General features: G+C 42.6%; 1 protein-coding gene across 1 annotated transcript in view; it reads right to left on the reverse strand.

Annotated features, from left to right (window-relative positions):
- Nucleotides 1–25694, reverse strand: part of Ush2a (usherin) — a 641642-nt gene that overhangs the window by 339986 nt on the left and 275962 nt on the right. The window contains exons 30-31 of the mRNA XM_035445085.1: nt 18760–18873; nt 16621–16782 (exon numbers count right to left, since the gene is read on the reverse strand). Coding sequence (XP_035300976.1) covers nt 16621–16782; nt 18760–18873 — 276 coding nt within the window. The remainder of the gene's footprint in view (nt 1–16620; nt 16783–18759; nt 18874–25694) is intronic.

Here is a 25694-nt window from a genome sequence, read left to right on the forward strand (position 1 = left end):
ATCTGCAACAAGGTTAATGGAAATCCCCACCAAGGGTAAACACTTGAGCAGATTGTGCCATCAGAATATGTTTAAACACTATTTAAAAGGATTTTACAATAAGAAGATTTGGTTTTACACTGGTAGACACACAGGCACATAATACAACAGAGCTGTTAACAAATGACTAGAATGCCTTTCTCTCTTTTGCCCATCCCGCAGCCATCTGCATTGTTAGCTTCAATTAGCTTCATGCATTTGAAGTTCAAACCAGTCTGCCCCTCTGCTCACTGCATGGAGAGGACAGTGGTCCAGCCACCACTATGGGGGAATAATCTTATGTTTTGATGTTTGTATTTCCTATAACATTGGTGAGCTCATGCTTTCTTGAAGATTTATTTTAATTGTGTATAAAGGTAGCTATCTGTGTATGGATAGGCACAGGTGCCTGCAGTGACCAAAAAAGGGAGTTGGATCTCCTGGAGATAGAATTACAGGCATTTATGAGGGCCAGACACAGGTGCTAGGAACTGAGCTGGCTCTTCTGAGGAAAGGCATGTGTTCATAACCACTGGGCTATCTCTTCATGTTATGTTTACACCCTGAAAATCCTTCTCCATTGGCTTACAACAAAGTCTAAAACTTATCTCAATGTATCCTAGCACCGTTGACCACTGGACTCCCTCCTTGTTTCTAACTGCTGCCCAAGTCTAAGCATGTTACTGTAGGGAGACACTGTAGCCCCGCCTCCTAGTAGCCCGGACAAGTGTGCCGGGCATCTCATGGATTAAGGCTGAGACATGCCGGGTCACGACAAAATGTTACAATGGTCCCTGGGTGTGTTTCATGAAATGAGCATTATAACTGTCAGTGCAGTGTGTCCTGCCCTGGCTTGGTCCCGCCTACTCCATAATGTGTAGCATCTTTCTGTTCTTACTTTCCAGAAGGTTCCTCATGCTGAATGGCATTCTACTTGGGTTTCTATCTGTTTCTGTCATTTCCATGATAGGCTGTGAGAGACAATGACACCGTCTTATCACTGAACCTGCAACCTCAATGCATAAAGATGCTCAGCAGATATTTTACAGATTGAATGAACAGGCAGTTTAGATGCTTGCTTGAAGGGGATTCAGAATTAGGAACCTCCTTTCTCACAATACTGATGTTTACCACTTTATAACCAGAGTCACATGGCTGTGAAACAGTCTCGATTTTCACAAGTGAATGGCAAACACCATGTCTGTGACATCACAATTAAATTTGCTATCACATTTAATTACAAAACAAAATCCTGAAGTAGTTTCTATCCTTATCCTTCTACCAGGAAACCAAGGGTTATCAGGGTGGCATAGAACTGTACTAAACCCTGTGGTAGGGAGGCTTCTGAGGGACAATCCAGTCAACACTCATCCCCATGCAACTCCTTCCTTTGTGGTTTAGACAGAAATGGTGAACTAGACTTGATAGGCTTCCTGCAAACTGGTAAGTGATATATAAAAAACTGAGATTATCCTGGTGGGTGTGGTCTAATTACAAGCCCATTAGATTAGAATTTCTAGTCTCCTTGTATTCACTGAGAGTGAAGTGCTGTTCCCTGTGAATTTTTAAAACAAAGAAAACACTACACCATATATGAGCTTTGTTGTTTCCTCTACACACACACACACACACACCTAAAATAATCAGGACTGGTTCATGATTAATAGTAACCAATAGTAAAGCAGAACAGTTACAGTAAGTTGACCATGCACAACAGAAGCCACACAGAATGAAAATGAAGGACTCCTGTAATGTTCTTCAGCTGGTGGCAGAAGAATTTGGACACAAGGGGGATTGAACACAGTGAAAGTTCTCCACCACACAGATGGAAAGGACTCTGTGACATGACTGATAGTGACCTCTAGAGTTGAGAATAGCCTTGTCTGAAAACAGGAGAGAATCGGGACTTACAGAAACAGGAATTCGGAACCTAAAATGAGTCTAGAAGAGCAGGATTTCCCAGGAGACCCCAACTCTCCAACTCCTTGATGTTATGGGCCCTGACTCAGGAACCATCTCAATCTAAGCAAGCTTCTGGCTCTTTGACATATGAGCTCATGCACAGGTAATGCTTAAAGCTGATTACAGAATCTCCCCTACAGTTACTATGGCCGAAAGATTGAGTTCTAACTACTGATATGTGGTGGGCAGGAATCACCTATTCACTCCCAGACTCAGTCCATAAAAACTCCAAAAGTGATCTTTCCACGTCTGCTGTACCAAGGGAGGTAAATTTAGAGAAACCTTAGTAGTCATATATTAAATATGGTAGACACTATGTCTGCCTTTGTCCTTAGGTGGCTGTGGAGAAATGAAAGTATTTACCAAGTTCTGTGTGCATCTCAGGGTTGTTAAGTGAGCAAGAAACCCTATCTCTCCTGTTCCTGCAATTACCGGCTTGAGTGTGTGCACATGTATACACAGGTGTTCAGATTTCACGGCTACCTGAAGACAATGATTCAGTCCTGTGAGGAGTCAAGGAACCTGGATTCCAGTCAGAGGAAACAGGAAAACCAAAGGCCTAGGAATGGGGAAATACTTGTGTTTACAAGAGCAAACAGAAAATGCTGGTATAACATTGTAGAAATACATGAGGGTGGGAGAATGATACAAGGGCAAGAAAGTAGACAAGAAAATATGGACTATATATCAACAGAAGGAATTTGAATGTTAAGAATGAATGTGGGGTTGAAGGAGAAGTGATCCAACATTAAATTCAGATTTTTGCTTCTGACAAAAGAGTAAAGATTGTTCCCGAGATGAAATTCAGGAAGAAAAGCAAAACGTTGAGGTGTGGCCAATAAAATAAATTCAATTTTAGTGAGTTGGCTATGTATTTAGGGATGTGTTCATGGCTGGAAGAAAATTATCTTAGCTGAAGATCAGTATAAATGGGTATTGATCCTCATGGAGGAAAACTAACATTTGTTGAAGAAGAAAAAGAAACCACAGTAGAGCTTGACCATCAACAGGGAAATGGGGAAGGTGAAAATGTCACTGACACAAGGAGCGGAATGTCCTGGGATCCAAGGAGCATCCTGAATTATATGGCTGCCATATTGATTTGAGTCAGGAAGAAGTAGTTGTGGAAAACACAAGTAAGACAGGTAAAGTTTGGACCCAATCCAGGTGTCCTGGGTTAAACTTCTGTTTTCTAAAAGGAGATGTTCAATTCCTAAACTCCTGTACATGTGTTCTTATATGGAAATAGCATCTTTGAGGTTTAGTATGACCTCAGCTTAATCACGTTAAGTCAAAATCAAGGGGTTAAGTAAGTCGACTTAATCAAGTTATAAAACATAATCAAGTTAAGTGAAGGCCACAGGGGATTAGGGCAGGGCCATAAATCCAATATGACTGCTGTGTTTATAGGAAGGGAGAGTGTCATGTGACGGTAGCAGCAGAGATCAGAGTGAACAGGAGAAACACAAGTTAGAGATGTAGAGATGAAGACCAAGCACAGATGAGGGGACAGCATAGAGCAGAGAGCCGCCCAGTGACAGCTTTATCAAAGTTACTTCAGCAAAGCTCGGGCATGAGGAGCACAGTTACACTGATCTATATCTGATACCTTTCATCTGAATGTGCTGTAATTGTGATGGCACAAGAGAGGTGACTCCCTGAAAACACCGCAAACTCTCTACCTGAAGTAAGGATAGGAGAGAGAGGGTCTCAAAGACAGAGAGACGTGGGTTCAAAGAAAAATAAGAGTGTAAAAGGAGTCCTTTACTGGTCTAGACAATAAAAGGTCAGAGTCAGATACAGAGGGAAATGCGGAAATATCAGAGAGAAGGAGCAAACCACAGCACACCTTACCTCCTAAGCATCTCGGCAGAGAAGAGAGTGATTTCCTGTTTGTCCCTGCTTATATCCTGTTACTGCCCAGCTATGTCACTTCCTGCCTGTCTGTACAGACCTCCAGATCTCTATGGCTAGCTAGTGGCAAGCTCCATTCTCTGACCTCCAGACATACTTTATTTGTGCAAGAAAGATATCTTCACATAAAGAGTCCTGAGCTTAAGGACCAGGGAAACATCTTGGGAAAAAGGCAGAAAGATTTTAAGAGCCCAAGGATCAGGGAGTCTACTATGAGATCTTTTTTTCTATATATGACAAGGAATATGTACTCTTAACATCTCAAAAATATGGTCGCCTAAACAAGACCTGCATACTAACAATATCAGTTGGAATGCCAACAGGGTTGGAAAAAAAATGTCACCAAGTTCCATCACTAGATGAAGTGCTGTGATTGGTAAGGTCAAGATTCAGTGTTCTCCACAGATGAACTCTCTGGTTATCTGATCCCATATATATATATATACCAATATACACATGTGTCTACATGCCAGCACACACATGCATATACATACCAGCACACATGTGGATATACATACTAGCACACATGTGGATATACATACCAGCATACATGTACAGATACACACCAGCACACACATGCATATACACACCAGCACACATATACCTATACATACTAGCACATATACATACCAGCACACTATAAATATACATACCAGCACACATGTGCAGATATATACCAGCACACATATACATACAAGAAAACCCAAATGTAATCAGAAGGTTGCATTTAAGCTGGTCAGTAGTGGAGAACACCTATAATCCCAGCACTAGGGAGGCAGATGCAGGCGGATCTCTGTAAGTACAAGGCCAGCCTGGTCTACAAAACAAGTTCCAGGACAGCTAGGAAAAACAAAAAGCAAAACAAACAAAAACCCAGGCTGTATTTTTGTATTTACACATACACACATACATACATACATAGACACATACATACATACATGCACACCCACCAATAAGAATCAAAGAAGTGGCCATACAGTCAAGAGGGAGTGGGGAGATGTGGTAAGAGTTGGAAGACCAAGAAAAAGGCATAGAAACGATGCAAATACAGCGTCCATGTGTAAAACTCTCAAAAAAGAAGTAAAAACACAATGAGAAGACCAAATATTTTAACATAAGTAAATTAGGGACAGAGTATAAAACAGGTGATTCCTGTTGGGTGGGGCTGTGAGCAGTGAACCTGGGAGACACGAGGCAGTACTAGGTGAGGACAAGGTAGACTCCTAATTGAGAGACAGTAATGCCAATGCACACCATGCTCTCTGTAGATGAGGGAGAATAGAGATTGAAATGCCCTGCCAGTCATTCCTGGGAGTTCAAAGACCCTAGATGCTGGAGAACTTGGAGTCAGGAGGAAGCACTGAGCTTCAGAGAAGCAGGTAGGAATTTTAGGAAGGGTGAGGAGAACCTCCCACAGGCAATGATGAACACAGGTCTTACAGAATCAGTGAGTGGACGAGTGCTCTGGAAAGAAAGATGAATCAAAGCAGGGGACTTCACCAGGATATCCATGGCTTCTGATTGCAGCCAGTGGCTTTCAAGCCCCTCCCTCTGAATCAGAAGTGATGTGAAGACAAGGCCTTTAACTCTTTCATCTGCTCTGAAGCCCTTAGGGGTTATTAAACACCTGCGATAACAACTGCCAAATTAATAAATCACTGCATATAAAAATGATATGCCCCCCACATTGCCCACACTGACAACTTTAACTGTCACTGAATGGGGACATTAAGTATAAATATGGTTTATTATAGTATCAAACACTCAGCCAAACACTCAACAGAGAATAGCGTTCACGGTGGACTGGGACCTCGTCCCACACACATGTTGAAGTCTGAACCCCAAGAGTCTCATACGGTGTCATATGGGCCTTCCATTGTAATGTGTTAATAAGAGGTGATCAGGGTAGATTCCAACAAACCAGGATGGTATCCTAATGGAAGTAGAAATTTAGAGATAGACAAACTAACAAAGAGGGCACTTCATGGGGATGGAAGACACAATTGTGGTGACATCCTTACAAATCAAATGAGCTCCAAAGAGGGCCAGAAAGTCACTGGGAACCAGGAGAGAGGCTGGGACAGTCTCCCTGCAGACATCCAAGGCAACAGGTGCTGCTGATGCCGAGGTCTTAGCCATCGTGCTCCAGAATGGTGACATAAACTTCTGGAAGGCACATGGTTTGTGGTCCTTTTTCACAGCAGCCAAGCAAACTTTTACAAGTAGTTAAAATTATTTTTTTTTGCTACTTATTGGGTGATTAAATGAAAATTTCTAGGAAGCTACATGAACAGCCTACCTCATTAAAGCCATTTACCAAGTTTAGCATATTAATTACTCCTGAATTATGCATCAGTATTTATTTACTTCAAAATATTAATTTACTGATTCCAGGTGTTTTTTTTTTTCAAATTGATTCATTTAAGTCAATCCAATAAAAGTTTGTGAGATGCCAATATGTCCAAGATGGAAGACACTTCTGGATATGGAAATGATTAATGACACAATGATTGTACACAACGCCCTTAAATTCATGTTTTAAACAAAGATGTACCCTGTTTAAAATTGGTGTATACAGAAGAATACATTCAAATGGCAAATGTGTGTGCAATGACCTGAAGAATCTGTGAATCAAAGGACAATGTGGGAATGAAGGCAAACGATGTGTACATCTCGACAGTAGCAGGCAGCACTGATGTACAAAGTGTAACCCTGATAGGGTCAAACAAAAGTGAGCAAAGCTTTCAGTATGACTCAATATCAGAGGAAAGACTAGGGAGAACCAGGAGGTAAACAGTAATCCATATGCCCCATCAGATGTCTAAAGTGCCTTTTATACCAATGTTATGGAGCACATTGAAATGGAAAATGCCAAACAACAAAATATTATTTCTGGATTCCTTAAACCATGAAATGACTTCCTCAAGGAAAACAAGAAAGAGGTTGCGGAGACTAGGTTATTAGTAAAATGACTGACTCACATACCTGAGGACTTGAGTTTGGATCCCCAGAGTCCACCTAAATGAGGTAAGTGCTATGTGCCTGTGGCGGCAGAGCAGTGAGCATGGAGACAAAAGGATCCCGAAGCTCACTGGCCAGCCAGCTGAGCACAGACAATCAACTACAAACTAGAAGGAGAGAGACTCTGCCTCAAAAAATGGCAGAGAGCAATCAAGGCCAGATAACTGGAAGGGACCTCGACTGGCACACAGAGCAGCATATGGAGCAAGTGCACCACTCCATGAAGAACAAAGGAGGGAGGAAAGAAGGAAGGAAGGAAAGAGGAAGAAAGGAATGAAAGGAGAAAGGAAGGAAGGAAGGAAGGGAGGGAGGAAGAAGAAAAAGGAAAAGCAAGTGCTAGAATCCCATTGCTAGGCTAAAGCAGAGCCTGCCTCCTCATATGTAAATGCTTTCGTCGCATGCATTCATCCATATGCACACAGGCACACACATCTATAATTCACTGAAAGGTACACACACTGCATCCTGTATGTTCAAATCCTTCTTTACTATGGTTCTCCATTACACTTCAGGCTTCAGCACTGTCAGCCTATGGTCACCATATTCCATCACTGAATACTCAGAGCAGTGGGTTGGGATCTTCTGTGGCTGTGCACTGCAGTCATAGTGTCACCGCAGTGAGGTTGGTAACACACTGAGCTGTGTGGTGAGCACATAGCTGAAAGATGACTGGGATTCGTTTCTACATCAGACTGGAAGAAGAAGATGTGTGTGTCTCAGTCTACAAAATTTCAGTACATTTCAAGAACTGATACTCTTTTAGCGCTGCCTAGAGTCAGAAGGGTTTGGTCTGTAGGTACAATAAAAAAGAATGTGAGCTGGGCAGGGGTGGCACACACCTTTAATCTTAGCACCCAGGAGGCAGAGGCAGATGGATTTCTGTGAGTTCAAGGCCAGTATGGTCTACATAGTGAGTTCCAGCACAGGTTCAAAGCTACACAGAGAAACTCTGTCTCGAAAAACCAAAAGAAAAAAAAAAGATTGAGTCTGATTTTTGATTTATTCTCCACCTGACTTTCAAAATTGATCAATGAAAATATTGAATTATACTTGATCCACTAACATTCAGTGTACAACCAACCTATGTTGTTAACAGATAAGACCTGACGATACAAAGCTGGGGCTTCTAAGGTGTTCATGATGCTGTTGATTGATTTGGGAAGTCGTTGAACATATTACAATCAGCCAAGAATATTCATCAAGCTGTATCCTTAACACACACTCTTCTGTAAGATATTTCAAGAGTTAAAATAGCAAATTAAAATAATCAGCAGGCTTTATTTGTCAAGGTCTCAACAGGTCACCTTGTATCACCAGTTCTGTATTGAACTCCACTGCTCTTGGAAGTTGATGTCACCCCCAAGTCGCCCCTAAAGTCCCTCCCTGCACTTAGAAGAAGAAGAAATATCTCAAGTTATCACATCATGTGTGAATAAGAGAGCAGATCTTAAGATACAAATATATGCATTTTATTTCCTGTCAGGTCAGCACAATGTACAATGAAGGTCTAGCTTGGAAGGATGGCCCTTCAGGTACAGTATTCACAGCTAAGTATGAGAGACAGTTAAGCACTCCATAGGAGCTACTTCATTCCTTCTGACCCTGTGCCACTCAATAAATGTGACTCTTGCGAAGAAAGCATCAACCCAAGGTGCCGAGGTATCTAGCTACATCCTGAGACGCTACCGTGGAACCTTTGTTCACGGAGTCAGTTGCTTTAGAAGCTGACCTGGCTCTAGACACTTTTCACAGCTCTTTTCCTTCCCTGTATCCTCAAATTTTCTTTCAACTTTGTATAACGTAATGGCATACTCTATGTCATAAGAGAGGGTACCCAGTGACTTATGGAAGCCACCATGGTCTTATCTGGCCATGGACACATGCTCTGCCTTATTAACATTTAGGCTTGCGGTTTAAGGGCCAAAGCTTTGTGAAGATCCCTCCTAGTAATGTTATGTGTAAGGACTGTCACTGCACTGCTGTATTCAAAAACTGTTAAATCGGGACTAGGGATTCAACTCAGACACTAGAGTGTTTGCTTGGAGTGCATTAGGCCTCGGTTTGTTCCCTAGTACTGCATAAGGAGTGTATGGTGGCATACAGCTCTGATACCAACCCAGGGGAGGTAGAAGCAGGAACAGTAGCAGTTTTAGGTCATCCTCAGTTACATGATGAGTTTAAGGCCACCCTGAAGAAACTACTAGAAAGTTTTGCTTTGCTACAAAGGATCTATTGTAAAGCAGCAGCAAGAATCAATATAATGTTGCTCAAATTTGTAGAGTATTGATAAAGTTCTTTCCAGTTTGGCGAGAGGTACCTAACCTTTACATCTGTTTTTTATTGTGTCACAAAGAATACTGCGACATCTTCAATAAATTTCTTTTTGTAAGACTGAAGTGTTTGATGAGTTTTATACGTGGTACTGTTTGACCTTGACAAATAAGACCAAAGGAAAGTTGTAGTACGTTTAGTAGGTTAAAGATATAAATATTTACCCACCCAATGTTATCAGAATTTCACCCAACATTCCCCTTTCCCCCTGCCTCTCTTAGCTTTCCTCTTCCTTGCCAAGATTTCCTTCCCTGCCACCCTCACACACTACACTGCTCACTCCCATATTATTCTAACCCATGGTTCATTACATCTGCCTTAGAGAATCCTAGGTTCACCATACTGGGCCTGTGGGGTTTGAGTGAAAATCTGCCCTATAGGCTGATATATTTAGACACCTAGTCCCCAGTTGGTGTTGCTGTGTAGAGTGTCTTAGGAGACCATGGCCTTGTTGGAGAAGCGTGTCACTGGGTGTGGGCTTTGAGAGCCATTTCCAGCTGTTCTCTTTACTTGGTGCTTGATACTCAGGATGTGAGCCATCAGAGCACTCTCTCTAGCCACCATGCCTGCTATCTACTGCCACGCTGTCCCAATCTTCACAAACTCTTATCCCTCCAGAATTGTAAGCCAAAACAAACCCTTCCAAAAGTTGTCTTGGCCATGTAGTTGTAGTGGTGACCATGACTCGGGCCTGAGCAAGCACATGTGTTATCGTTGATATCAGGCGACCTTCACCTCTTAAGAAAATTCCTCTTTGCCAGTTCCCCACCAGCAGTTGAGAAATCATCAACAAAACAGCAGCTTCAGCCATCCCAACCCCGTCAGAAGAACTGTTTTGAGGATTTGTTCTTCTTGCTTCCAGGGTAGCATGACTCTGGGCAAGTTTGTGGCCAGTTTGCTGAACTGATTTAACTGATTTCCACCATTGTGCTGCTCCTGTCCTTCAAAGCCACATGGGCTTCTCTGAAACATTCCTACAAACTTCTTAATGATTGCCTGATTCAGGTAGGGTACCCCTCTACAATGAGAATGATCTGGTTGGCCACCGTTTGGATGGTCTTCATCCAGCAGTATGTTTTCCAGCCTTAACTTAAGCAGTCCTGGGATGTTGAATACTCTCTAAGAGGCATCTATTTCAACCTAGTCATGGGTGTAACACACACACACACACACACACACACACACACACACACACACACACACACACACACACGGCTCACTGTAGCCCGCTAGTGTTATCAATAGAGGTTCTTCAATCTTTTGATAATGCTTTTAATCAGAAGTTTTAAAAGCACAATTGCTTTCAACTCAAAATTCTTAAAAAAAAATCTGTCATGGGACAGAAATAAGAGATTAATGGATATCTTGCAGGAAAGATAAATGGCACCACCAGAATACTGCAAAACTGGGGGGGAAATTAATTGAACCCTTACTTTTGATAAATATTTATTTTTTGCAGAAGAAAAATGCATACTAGTTTAAGCTGTCATTATACTAACCTACATCCTATTTTTCATATTATTAGTAATACATAATGTGGTAGTTTATATTCAAAAATAAAACTAGAATGTATATACCTCATGTATTTATCCAGAAATACACCAAGGTTACTATGGTTACGAAAAATCCATTACCTTTGAATATGGAATGAAAAAGTTTGACTTAAAGTGTGTGCTATTTATTATAGCAAACATCAACAGCCTTCGGGAGGTTCCCTAACTGGATTCATTTTTCAGTGTCAGAACTGACCCAGTGTACTACAAGCCTATGGCCTATGCAAGGCAAAAATCCGAACTGTGCACATTTTTAAATATAGTTTGTACTGACCCAAGGAGCAGCAATGCGTCTGACTTTTAATGCTTCATATTTAAGAGGAAGAAAAAAAAAATCGGAACACCCAGAGGCTAAGTGGCTCCTGACTGGAATGCCCTGCTCCAACCTCAGTCTCCCTTGGCAGCCAGGCCATTCCCTATGCACCATGGGAAGATGTCTGCTCAACTGAAGCGTTTAAGAGAAGTTACAGACAAGTGCAGGAGGGAGGGGCAGTGTTGGCACTTTGAATAGTTAGGAAGGGGCATTACATCATGTTAGGAAGGGAGTTTTTAGTACAGATGACAGCAAAGGAGTTTAAAGTGTCATTGATTCTGGTCAAGAAGACATTATGAAGCACTGTTCTTGAGGAAATTTCAAAAATTTTCCTTGCCCTAGTAAGGTTTTGCTCATCACCAGTAATTGGATATTTCGAGATAAAGCACAAATGTCTACTAATCACTCAGAAGTGCAGTTGGTGGGACCAGAAGTTACAAATGAAAATAAATTTCAAATGTTTTTTGTTAGTAAAAATATCAAAAAATTGAAAATGATATTCACTACTGATAAATTCAGGGTTAGGGTTAGGGTTAGGGTTAGGGTTAGGGTTAGGGTTAGGATTAGTAACAGTGTAGACCAACAAGTTTGTAAAAGAAAAAAGCCAAAGGAACAGCATAAAAGTAGGAAAGGAGGAAGAAGGAAGTCATTTAGGATCAGGGGTGAGTGTGCACACAATACATTGTATACAAGTATGAAATTGTCAAACAAGTTAATGACCTTAGATTTCATTTGTTCCACTTTTAATACATAGCATATCAATATTCATATATATAGTATTTATCACAACAGTTTTTAAAAAGACAAATGTTTATATGGTTGTATTTGTTCATATACATCTCTTAGATGAAGTATGTTATTAAAATATTCTGAGCCGGGCGTTGGTGGCGCACGCCTTTAATCCCAGCACTCGGGAGACAGAGGCAGGCGGATCTCTGTGCGTTCGAGGCCAGCCTGGTCTACAGAGTGAGTGCCAGGATAGGCTCCAAAGCTACACAGAGAAACCCTGTCTCGAAAAAACCAAAAAAAAAAAAAAATTCTGAAACAGAGTGCAAGAGAGATCGCTCAGTGGTTAAGAGCACTTGTTGCTCTTTCAAAGAATCTGGGTTCAATTCCCAGCACCTACATGATGGTTTGCAACCATCTGTAACTCTAGTTCCTGGGGATCCAACACCCTCTTTGGACTACCTCATATGCTAGGCATGTACTTTGCTACCATGTAGACCCACATTTAATTTGGTTCATCCAATTACTGACTTTTTTTGGCCTAGCTGTGCCTCTGTTTCGCTAACCATAAGATTAGAGGAATATGAAGTGTCCTTCCTCATTTCTTCTGAGGGTTTGTTGTTGTTTTTATTAGTTTGTTTTTGTTGGGGCTGGAGACAATTCTGTGAGATATTGCTATAGTGATGCTTGCGTGCTTCTTGCTTCCATTTTCTTGGAATACTCTTGCAACCTGTTACCCTAAGGGAGCGTCTATTGTTGATCATGAGCTGTGTTTCTTGGATGTAGCCACAAGTGTGCTTCTCCGTAAGATGAAACCCATTCCCAGCAGCACCATCAGGTCAAGAACCTATGGCCAGACGGGCCACAGGCCCCAAGGGAAGCTTCTACTGTTGAACTGCTATATGGATTTAGCATTAAAGCAAATTCTAATGACCTACCATTCTACCCACAGACCAGTGCATGGCTCATACTGCAGCTGAGACACCTCTGTCTGCACATGGTGATTCCCACGGCTGGCCCATGTAAAGAAAATAAGAGGCTGTATATTGTTCAGCCCTAATGGGACACATATACTTCACCCTCCTCTCAAGGCGCAGGGATCCTTTCTGAAGAAGGGAGAGAAAGAAGGTAATAGCCAGAGGGGGCAGACAACCACAAGGAAACATCTGGACATAGCAGGGATTCTGCACATAAGAACTCAGAGCAGTTTCAACCACACACACAAGGCCTGTGCAAGCCTGAGTCAGACATAATCCTAGCATAGAGAGGGGAGTTGGGCTACTGGCAACTGGTAGCTTCCGGGAGGGGAAGAGACAGTTCTCTCCAAGAGTGTGGGCCATTGCTCGTCGACTACATTCCAGTAGACATCCACACATCCAACAATATTAGGGCAGCCAAAATTGTTTTTGAAGGTTGACAAAAGAGACAGAGAGTGATTCTGTCGGTAAGGAAGAGGGGAGGCATCACGCAAGAGAAGAGGAGGGAGCTGGATGAACATGATCAAGATGGGCCCGGAATTCTCAATGATAGAACAAGAAACAAAGGTCTAAAAACGAGAAGAAACAGAGTCATCTTGCAAATCTGACCTTCAGCTTTAAGGCGTGGTAGCTCTTCTCCACGGTGAACAACACTAAGGCCTCAGAACGCTTCCTATCTTCAGCTATTCAGTGGCAACAACACGAACTACAGGACTCATGAGGAAGCTACTGAAAGTAAAAGCCATTGGTGACGCCTCAGACAACTTTCTTCAAAACCTCACACTCAGACTGAAACCGCCGAGGACTTGTTACTAGAGAAGGCAGCAGTGAGCGCGTGAGATGAGTGTGTACAGGGCGCACAAGAGAACTGGTCTACCGTGACAGTATTTCCAAAGTCTCCCACTGCATGTCCAACACTGTTCTGCTGGTGCTTTGTTCCAAAAGTTACAGAAGGCAGCAGGATTTTGCACGCAGTATTAGAAACTGGTGTGGGTTCTTCAGTTCTCCCCTCTTTGCATGGCTTTCCTTCTGGCTTTGCCAAATGCCACAGGGCAATAGCGTGACATGTCTGTAAAATATTCACGGCCTACAGTAGTTCACGTGTCATCAGCTGAGCCCCTCTTGTGTGACCCAATCAGCTTGTGCTGTTGGCCATGGATCTAGATGCTTCCCGTTTGACTGCTTCTATTTCCTAGAGCTACCTGTTGACTCTGTTAGTTCTTCCTCTTCTTCATTCACTTGAAACAGGATCACTTGGTTTCTAGGCTAGCCTCAGGCTCAGACAAGGCTGACCTTGAACTTCTGACCCTCTTGCTTCTATCTCCTGATTGCAAGAACTCCAGGCATATTCCAGAACTCCTGGTTGAAGTGGTGCTGGGGATTGAACCCAGAACCAGCGGCTCATCAGGCAAGCACTCCGCTGACTGAACCATAGTCCTTGTCATCTATTCTCTCTCTCATCCCTCTCTCAACACTTCTGAGTTGTCTCCCAGTCTGCATTAGGTTTTGGACAGGTAGCAATGAACAAAACAGACATGCACATATCCTCTTGCACTTACAATTTAGAGGGAGAAAAAGTAATTATCCAAGATAATGGGGGAAACCTAGAATTTCTTTTAAAAGCACGGCAGGGGCGGTTATAAAGGTATTTGGTATCTCAGGAATCATGAGAAAGGTCTTACAGGAATGACTCTCAGGAACAGAATATTCTGTTTCCCTTCATGAACAATAGTATATTTTGCTCCTGAAAAAAGTGCCCTATGCATTACTGCATATATAAAATTCTCTGGTGTGTTTTAATAATTATCATTTATGAAACATTTTCTGTTGTCTACATATGCCAATTGAAATAATGTCATTAGTTCAATCTTTTTTTAAAAAAGATTTATTTACCATTGCTTTATGCATGTGAGTTGCGTGTGTAGTACTGTACTGTGTGTGTGTCTGGTGTCTGAGGAAGAAGGCACCTTAGAATTTGAGTCATAGATTGTTGATAGCACCACATGGGTGCTGAGAACTGAGCCAGGTCCCCTGAAAGAACAGTAAATGCTTTTAGCAGCTGAGTCATTTCTCCAGTACCATAATCAACCCAATTTTATGATCATTCTATTATTTAATTTGTAATATGAACTCTGTATCCTACAGGAAATGGTAATTATGCCTTTTATTTTTTTCTTATATGTTTTTGAGACAGGTTCTCCAGATATATAGCCCAGGGAGGCCTCAAACTTACCATGTAAGTTTAAATCTCAATCTTTCTGCTTGAGTTTTCCCAGGGACTATAGGCATAGACCTGGTTAATAATTACAACTTTGCTCTACCAAGAAGAAACAATGTCTTATATGTATTATGGTGTCTATTTCATTTAAAATGTAAAAATGTGATTCTTCCCACTGTATTAGTTTCTTTTCTCATTCTGGGACAACATTTGTGACAAAAGCACCTTAAGGAGGGAAAGGTTTATCTTGGCTCACTGCTGGGGTGAACAGGTCACCACTGCAGGGGCAGCATGGAAGAAGGAATATTTGGCAGCTTTTGCTGACATCAGGAAGCAGAGAGGAAAGCAGGCACTCATCTGACTCTTTCCTCTCTTGTTTTTTATTGAGTCTAGTGTGTCTGCCTATGGAACACACCTCATACCTACATTTCTACATTTGTGTTTGTTTTTCCTCTCTGGTTAAGTCCCTGCTCAAGTCTTCACAGATATACCTAGCACTGTGTTGCCTAGGAGATTCCACATCCAGTCAAGCTGACAGTGGAGATTACCAGTCATGCTCGTGTTATAGATGCATGTCAAGACTCAGAGAAGATGTCACTGAAATCCATGGTTTTCAGCTGACTAGAATGCTTAGTCAGTCCCAATGTATGTCGCTCACTGGCTGCACAACCTTTTCCTGTCATATCTCAATTTCCTTGCCTGCAAAGTGGAGACAACATCTACCTTGTGGAAAAACACATCATCTCAGGGGTCCATCTAATTCTGAATGAAACACAAAAGTCATAGTTCTTGTCCACTTTATAGTCTCAGACTAAAGAGGAGACAAATATACAAAGGAGACTACAGCTGCCCAGCAATGCCTTGTGCTGGTCTCTGAATGTGTCCCAGGAAGCCAGGGACGGCGGGAAGGGAAGAGCATGATGGTTCCCGCTGTCACCTTAGTATCTGGCATTCATGTGAATGAGTGAAACCGTGAATAATTAACTCTCACTTATTATAGCCTTTCACAAAACTTTAGTATCTCTAGGACTCAGTTTTCAAATCAATCAATGTTTGAGCAATACCATCTCCTCCTGAACAGCACACAACACTAGAAACACAAAACTCATATGAACAAATACTATTTGGCATTAACACAATGCAAATACCATACAGCACACTCATTGTGAGCCTCTCAAATTTAGAAATCTTCTGACAATTTCCTTTGCTTGGGTATCATATAATCTGGACCTACGGGTTTTTTTCTTAAATAGTCTAAGATTTATACCACATTGAATCATCCATCTGCATCTTCAATTATTTCTCATGCAGGCAGATTTCAAATAGTCGGCCATGTGACCATGGGGATCTGGAAGGATGCTACCACTTTAGTCAGCTCACGGAGCCAGTGTGCACTAGGGCCACATATACACTCAGATTCAAACACTTGGTCTGTGGAATCCAGAAAGGTCTGGCCTAGTACAGTCCCAAGGTTCCCTTGATACCACAAGGAGGCAAAAATCACTCACCTGATGCAGATACACATACACAGTGGTCATCTAGAAAACACATATACGAATCTATTACCTGATAGTGACAGTGTATTACCTGTGACAGTGTAGCTTTGTTCCTTGCCTGTGTAGACCAGCCTCCCATCCATGTATAAGGAGTACTGGGTAATAATTCCATTTGCTTGTTTGGGTGGACTCCAGGAGAATGACAAAGAGTTGGGAAGGGACAAGGCCACCGGTGTCTGAACCTCTTGGGGTGCTGTGGGAAAATAAAATAGTCTAATTTTAGTTTACTTTTCTAAGTAAAACTTTTCAGACCCAAACCAATAAATCATGGGCTAAAACTGTAGTCCCGTGCATGGAAGTGTTCTTGACTCGCAGGCAGCTTGTCAGTAATTGCTTTAGGAACAGTGCTAAATAACTGTCCTGAATTCCTGAAAATTTGCATCTGTGATGGATGGGGGGTCCTTCTCTAGTGCACTTGACTGACGCTTGTGTTACTTCATCAAAAGTATTGTTAACCCATCATGTCCTCGTGGGGCTGAGCAGATGGAGCAGTGTGCACTGGCTTGGCAGAGCACAGGATTTGAAATGGGCAACATGGTGTTTCCTAGCTGGGGTGTTTTAAAAACTCTCCAACTACAGCAATGTGGACAGTTAAAATAATTGTATATTGAGACTACACTGTAGTTGTTGAAATAAATGTGTTTACACACTAGCCAATGAATTGAAATCACAGAAAATTAAAAACAAAACAAAAACTAACCAGAAACAGAAATATCATTCTGTGTATTAGACATGGCTCCTTAGAAAAGAGACTTGGGAATTGTATACATAATGAGGGGATTTGAACCAGATGAGTGGGCAATCCCTTGGTGAAATGGTTGTGAAACAGGTGTGAGGGGTACTAGCAAAGCCTAGACAAGAGGGTGGAGAGGCAACAATGTGAAAGATCCCAGATGATGGCTGGTGGGAGTGAGTATAAAACAGGATGACGATGGTGTACCCCAGAAGACACAGTCTCACACTGAGAGGGACAGTGCCATTTCATAGATGGGCTCTGGATGGTGCTGAGAAAGGACAGTGATGTTTCATGGATGGCATAGATGAGGGAGTGGACGCTGGTCCATAGCAGGTGTAAAACAGAGAATGAAGGATCTCAAGAAGGATTTTATAAAACTCTGCATCTCATCACCATGTCATCATATCGGCTTCTGCTTGCTTCACTTTCCCCGTGTGTCTATGTTTTAACATCTTTCCTATAGAAATGGTGTTTGCAAAATGTAAAAGGTGAAAAGGACAAAAAGGAGATTTTATGGAAGCATGTACACTGGCGGGAAGGGAGGGAGAGAGAGAGAGAGAGAGAGAGAGAGAGAGAGAGAGAGAGAGAGACAGAGAGAGAGAGAGAGAGAGAGAGACAGAGAGAGAGACAGAGAGAGAGAGACAGAGAGAGACAGAGACAGAGACAGAGACAGAGAGAGACAGAGACAGAGACAGAGAGAGATAGAGACAGAGACAGAGAGAGACAGAGACAGAGACTCCAAGTGAGCATGTGTTTTCTGGCTAACTTTTGCTATAAAGACCAAGCTTTGAAATCTGAGTAACTTTCCTGTTAGGCAGCTCACAGGAAATGCTTCCCCACTGCCATCTAATGTATGTTTTCTGAAACATTAATTTAGACCAACAGTTTGCACATCTCAGGTACAACAGAAGTCAGACTCAAGTAGGAGGAAGGGAGCAGTGATTGTGCTTCGACTGGCATCTGGAGGTTCTGTCCTCCTGAAATCATGGTTGCCCACACTGGTGTTTAGCAGTTAAAAGAGACCATGGAAATCAAGCGTTTGATTCTCAATTTCAAACTGTGCCATACAATCAATTCTTTTTAGTCAGACTGTCTCTAGATTTACTTCTGAGCCATAGTAAAATGAGGAAGCTTTCATTAATCTTTCAGATGCTTCATATTAATGACAAGGCTCTTGCATGAACAATGTAACAGCAATTAAAAAGCCCATTAATCTGCATTACAGCTATTAAAGATGCATGTCATTAAAGGCTATGGAGTTTGATTCATTTTCGCACCCCCCCAAAAAATGGGAGCAATTATGGCCTGGCAATGCACTTTGTCATCAAATTAGGTCGGGGTTTTCCAGCAAATGGCCTCGCAGCATTTAGCTCTTCTCCTATTTTATTATTCATGACTGAAATGTGGAAGTCAAGACCTTTGAAATTACTTTACCTTCTTGTGGAGTGGAGATGCTCAGTGCCTGTGAGCTCTCGGTACAGCCTGACTGAGAACAAGCAGTCAGAGTTACTTTATAGCTGTGGAAGGGACACAGTCCTGTCAATATGCCTAGTATGAAAGGGGGTACACAAAAGGTTTCTATGTTTGCTGGAATGTCTACTAAGAACTTCTTGTAAGTATCAGAGGGAGCAGAGTGAGAAAGAAACAGAGAAAAGGAAAAAGGCACAGAGGGATACAGAGTCAGAGACAGAGAGATGCAAAAGCATAACCCATAGCTTTCACGTGTTTCCTCACTGGCCAGGTACAGAAGAGGGGAACTCATGAACAAAAGCATGGCACCCACTCATTGCCATGACAACACTAAAAAGTGTCTGATGCTCATGATGCAGAGAGCTCCACACCTATACAGTGCTTCATTTCACGACCTGCACCTCCCACAGAAACAAAACGATTCAATTTGCTTGAACCTGGCATTTTCAAGCATATTTAACTGAGGAGCCCTTGTAGAGTGTTTATTAACACACTTTAGAAAATGCTCCTCCCAAGAGGGGCTCCATTATTTCAATGGTAGGATACACTGAGACAAACTGTTTGTGTGGCAGGCAAGAAGTATGCAAATTCACACAATGGAACAATTAGCAAATTGGATAATTATGCTTTTGTACTTGTACTTGTGAAATTATTAGTTTATTTAATTAAGACACCTGTCTCAAATGGGCGCATCACATGGGGAGGTATTGAATTAACCAGGCTTCACGGGAGACATGTAAGATTTGTTCAGTAATTGAAAGTGCCCATAAACATGATAAGATCCTTTGTCTACTGATGTCCATAGCCCAGGAGAAGCTCTTTACTAGGTGAATCCTATGAGCTAAAGAAGTCTCAGACATATAACGCAGGCATCTTCTCTGGTTTTCTCTCAATGAACAATCTTCGATCCAAATGGTAGACTGTTATCATTCTTCCAGAGAAGGCAGCCCCTCTTTTTGTAATCCCTCATTGATTAAGCCTTCAATAACCCAGAGAATACAGTATTGTCTCTAAGTAGCAATACTGGTGAGAGAGTTCACCCTTTGAACACTTTATGATTTGTGTTTATGCATTCATATGTGTGTGTATCTGTGTTTGTGCATGTGGATGTGCATGTGTGTACATGTGTGCACATGTGGTTTGTGTGTGCATGTATGCTTGTGTATGTATGTGTGTGCTTGTGTGTTTGTGCATGTATGTGTGTGCATGTGTGTTTGTGTATGTATGTGTGTGCATGTGTGTTGGTGCATGTATGTGTATGCATGTGTGTTTGTGTATGTATGTGTGTGAATGTGTACTTGTGTATGTATGTGTGTGCTTGTGTGCTTGTGTATGTATGTGTGTGCTTGTGTGTTTGTGCATGTATGTGTGTGCATGTATGCTTGTGTATGTATGTGTGTGCATGTGTGTTTGTGCATGTATGTGTGTGCATGTGTGTTTGTGTATGTATGTGTGTGAATGTGTGCTTGTGTATGTATGTGTGTGAATGTGTGCTTGTGTATGTATGTGTGTGCATGTATGCTTGTGTATGTATGTGTGTGCTTGTTTGTGTATGTATGTGTGTGAATGTATGCTTGTGTATGTATGTGCGTGCATGTGTGTTTGTGTATGTATGTGTGTGCATGTATGCTTGTGTATGTATGTGCGTGCATGTATGTTTGTGTATGTATGTGTGTGCATGTGTGCTTGTGTATGTATGTGTGTACTTGTGAAGGTCAGATGTCTTCTCAGTGTCCATACCTTGGCTTTTGAGAAAAAAGTTTCTCATTTCCCTGGAACTTGCCAACTAGGTTGAGCTGCCTGGCCAGTGAGCCTCAGAAGGCCTCCTGTCTCTCTCTCACCAGCAGGGGATCACAATCACGCGCCACTGCTGAGTCATCTCCTCAGCCTGACTCAAGTACAAATGTCCACAGGTGTGCACTGTATTTGTCCTCCCCTGGAACAGAGGATCAATGACTGGGAAGACGGAGAAGAAGGGTGAGCAAAGACAGAAAGCTGCGGTTTGCCTTTGCACCCCACCCTTGCCCATGACCCTCAGTGCTCCCCTCTGCTCTTCATTTCAGTGGCCGCAGAGATACCTCCTCCTCTCAGTTTGTGGCCAAAAGCAGCAAGCTAATGAGCATTCTTCAAGCATGTGTGCAAACACACACACATACACACACCATACCACGTGTTGGGGTCTTCCTAACTTTGAACCTACTTTGTGGCACAACCCCAACTTCCCGCTTTCCCTCAATCCTGCCATTGGGACTGTCATTTCCTCTTGCATATTTCAGTATCTACGACCTGTATTGTGAGTTCTGTATTTTCAAGAAGTTGACTCTCATCCTATCCATGCTAACACAACGTCACATTCATCCATGTCATGCATCACCTTGCCATACAGCTGCTCAGGTTAGGACGCCTGGGCACAAAGCCTGATGAACTGCATGGGCCCGAGAAAGCTGTCCAGACCTCTGTGGCTTAGTCTTCTGCTATCTACATGGATAATAATCTGTCTTGAAGAAGGGGCCACAAGAGTGGTGTGTGTGGTGGGATAGTGCAATATTTACCTCAAAACTTTACTGTCACTCATGTACCACCCCCAGCACACAGCTATTTGTAGAGAGAATGCCAGCGTAGAATCGTTTTAGTCTAACACATGCTATGACTACAGCTCCTGCCTCCATTGCCTCTGGAAGACTTCAATCATTCTGAGACAAATGATTGTCTAAAATCCCAAACCAAGTCATCCCCTGAACGTATTGGTCATGGGTTCCCTCTTCGGCCCTGGTGCCACTGGAGTGCCCACAGTGGTTTCACTTCGGACAGCTTGTTTCTTCCTTGATTCCAGAGTCATTCAAGGGCCTGCTGCTTTGCTGGACTGGCTCCTCAAGTGTCTTTCTCTTTTTGGACTTTGCTAGTTTATCAGGGCTCGTCATGGAGAGAGACTCATAATCCACATACTTTCTCATTGCACCAGTGTGCTGGCCCTGCACTCCCACCTGCAGGCTGAGCATCCTCAAGCGGCATCCCATGGGCAAGCTCCACTCAGTCTTCTCCAGTCCACTGACGGCACAGACACATTTGCCCATTTCTTTCTCTTCGAGTGCTTGGGATGGTGCCCGGATGTAAGCGCACCACGCAACTGCTGTATCACAGAACTGTACCTCTGAGTCTCTATTTCCCTATTTTTCAAAGAATTATTTTTCTTTTAAATTATGTTTCTACATGTGTTTCTGCATGGGGATATGTTCACATGTGTTCAGGTGCCTGTGGAGGCCAGATGAAGGGGTCTGATTCTTTGAGGATGGAGTTGTAGGCTGTTGTGAGTCACACCCAACATACAGGCTCTGGGAACCGAACTAGGCAAGATCAGTATGTGGTCTTAACCCCCAAACCGTATTTCTAGCCCTATGCTTTCATGGGTTCATAGGGTGTGTACATTGTAGGCTATGTATGTTTGCATATATGTGCATGGTATAAGCACCTATTTGTTTGAATTTGTGTGGAAGCCAGAATTTGTTTTGAGGCATTTTAGTCTATCATTTTTAGCCTAATCTATGGAGCTTTCTGACTCTGCTAGTGTAGCCAACCAGGTTGCCTTTCAGGATACCATTCCTACCTCCTGACCACCGAGATCACACACAGGTGGGCTGCTATACCTGCCCGTATTTTCCTGGGTGCTAGGGATCTGAACTCAGGTCCTAATAGGCACGCTGTGAGCTCTTCTCCCATGGAGCCACCCCTCCATTTTCCTCGCTCCTACTTCCCCATTTTTCAGTACCTCTATCATGATACACAAATTCTAGTCTCAAAATGAAAACGTCACCATAAAATATGTCTTGGCACTTGTAGCTTTACAACATTTCTGACTCATCTTTCCTGTTGGGAAGTGCAGCTCTATTGGGAGTGTACATAGGGGATAACTTACATGGATGAATTAGAATAATGCCAAGCCAAAAGGAAGTGAGTCAGACCCCAGAAAATGCAAGTTTTATTGCCAACATGAGCAAGGCATGCTGGGGCGAGAAGCTACATGTGCATGACATAAATCATGTAGCATGTGACAAGAGCAGTCTCTCACAGATGGGTACCATTAGTGGAGACATGGGGACGTTGACTCAGAAAAGACATGAAGTTGTATCTTGGTTGGTGATATAAAACCCTTCCTAGGAATGTCTTTCAGGAATTAAGGTACCATCATCACGGGGGCCGGCAGATACCTGACCTTACACAAGGATACATTGAGGAGTTATGTCTCCTCAGATCCTAACTGAGGTGTCATGGTGGAACCTCAGCCATTTCTATCAGCTCTTCCAGAAAGGTTCACACAATCAGGGAGGATTACATGAAACCTGAACTAAATGGCACCCCAATGCTTTGCTAGGCCTAGCTTCTTTCCCTTGAACAAGTCTCTGCATAGATGTCGTTCTAGCTGCATTCTATTGCCGTGACAAACACTGTGACCAAAAGCTTGTCAGGGGGAGAATGGTTTATTCCAAAGCACAGGTCACAGTCCATCATTGACTAAAGTCAGGGCAGGAACTTAAACCATGGAGGGAAGACAGCTGCATGCTGGGTAAGGCTGGATCGTGATTAACTAGCTTTCTTATACAGCAGCACCACCACTGCCACCACTCTGCCACTGCCCAGGGAATAGTGCTCTCCACAGTGGGATGGGTCCTCCCACATGAATTAGCAACTAAGACAATCCCCATCAGATGTGCTCACAGGCCAAACTGATTTAGGCAATTCCTCCATCAAGGCTTTCATTTCCGGTGGCTTTAAGCTGAGTCAAGTTGACAACTGAGGCTAAGCAGAACATACATGTATCATGAGAGTCCTCCAGTGAGCCTCCTCTTTACTTAAGGGCCTCACCACACAGCGGTAAATTTTCCATAAAGTGGGCAGACATGAGAATTTAGAAGATTACACACACTATTCCAGGGTTAGAGGAGGCCTATTAAACTAAAGAAAAAAAATTTGAAGGATGGTCACTTTTAACCTCTCAGCAAAATACTTTCTCCAGCTTTATGCTTGGCCAGAGAGGTTTACCAAGTTGTGTTATATTTCCCAGAAAAGTCTGGAGACCCTAAAGGACTGTGGAGAGAAACTAGCTCAATCTTCAGGCCATTTATCAAAGCATGGAGGTTTCCTGTTTCAAGCAGGTAGAGCAATAATACACACCAAGAAAGGAAGCTACAGAGTGGAGAACAGGGAGCAAAAGAAGAGAGGGGAAAAGAGCTGAAGTCGGGGGCTTTGCCAGCTCTGGATCCCTAGTGGAAAGTTTGCATGATTTCTAAATCACACTTTTAAAAAATGTGCTACCCTTTTCTAGGTTGGAGCGCATTTCTTTCCTAGCTCCAAGGGGGATTTGCCCATTACATTGCATCTCCAAGATGCAAAGTGTCTGTCAAAGTGTCTAAATAATTTTCTCCAAATATAGACTAGGGACTTCAGAAAGAGGCATAGGGTGAGTATTCAGTGCTTCCTGCCTTCGTCTCTGGTTATCGTTAAGCATGAAGTCACAAAGAGAGACTGCCCATTCATGTTGCCATCCTACTGTCTGGGACAGGTGGTTGATTGCTTTTGCTCCAGTATGAGGAACTTACCTGAATGAATTAAAGTTGATGCCTATAAAAAGTTGTGCTATCTACAAAGGCAAAATGCTTCTCCAGTCTAAAGTAGCCCATCTTGAACACAGCCTCGTTGATCCTTAAGTGATTTCCCAAGTTGTGCTTGGAGTGTCAATGTAAATACTTATTATATTGTCTCCAGAGAAAAGCATAGTGCTATCCTAATAATCTACCTTCAAAAATTACTTGTCAACATTTCTTCTTTCAGCCTCTAGCTGACTGAGAAGATAACTTATTTTTATAACATGTTTGCTATGAGAGATGTTGAAACTAGCAGGACTATAGTGATGGTAGCCATGCACAGATTCATGCAGAAGGAGACTGTCCATAGACATGCTGCATACACTGAGGGATTTGTGTGATCTAGACCTGTGAGTGTAAGAAGATAGGACCTGCCCTGGTTTCTTATGGCGATAGCACACTCTGACCAAAGGCAAATTAGGGATGGAAAGGGTTTTTTTTTTTTTAAGCTTGCACTTCCAGGTCACAGTCTACCATGGAAAGAAGTCAAGGAATGAACTCAAGGCAAGAACTTGAAGGTAGGCCTACTTGCTATTCTGTATAGACATCCAACAAACTCACTTCACAGCCAAAGAAGTACCGAAGGAACAGAAATGATGCCCTGTGCTAGCTGCTTTGCAGGCCAACTTACACTTATACTAGCATTCTTAAGGAGTCCACTACCACCTGCTTAGGAACTATACTGCCCACAGTGGGCGTAGCTGTCCAATGTCAATTAACAATCAAAGCAACCCCCACAGGCCAATGTGATTTAGACAATTCTTCAATTGAGACTACTCTCTCAGATGCATCTAGGCTGTTGAGTAGACAGTTAGACATTAGCAGGGCAGGAAGCCTTTAAGTCAAGGCAAATTTGTCAAGGACAATTACAAAGAGGTTGTTTTGGTATTGTCATTTAACAAACAGAGTACCGTAGAGTAAGACAGAGTTAAAAAGATTTACAGACAGAAACATGCATCTCCAGAGAAATGGGATAGCTCTTTATGACAACAAGCACAATGATCTCAAGGTAGGTTTAGGTGGACGTCCTTGCAGGGGACAACACTGGGACATCATTTTCATTTTGAGTGTCCCACTCACTAGGCAGGCAAGTGACCTCTCAAGCTTCCTTTCAGCCAGGAAACTCTGTGAAATCAGAAAATGGCCCCAAGCATGTCAGAAGCCTGCCAGTCTTTCTTGATAATGGAGGAAGACAAGCCGAAGTGGCATTCAATAAGCATAAAGCCAGCATTATTGATGTCTTAAAAGTGTGAGTGTCCC

Source organism: Cricetulus griseus, chromosome 5 (genome assembly GCF_003668045.3).
Source record: "Cricetulus griseus strain 17A/GY chromosome 5, alternate assembly CriGri-PICRH-1.0, whole genome shotgun sequence".
NCBI classification, from domain to species: domain Eukaryota; kingdom Metazoa; phylum Chordata; class Mammalia; order Rodentia; family Cricetidae; genus Cricetulus; species Cricetulus griseus.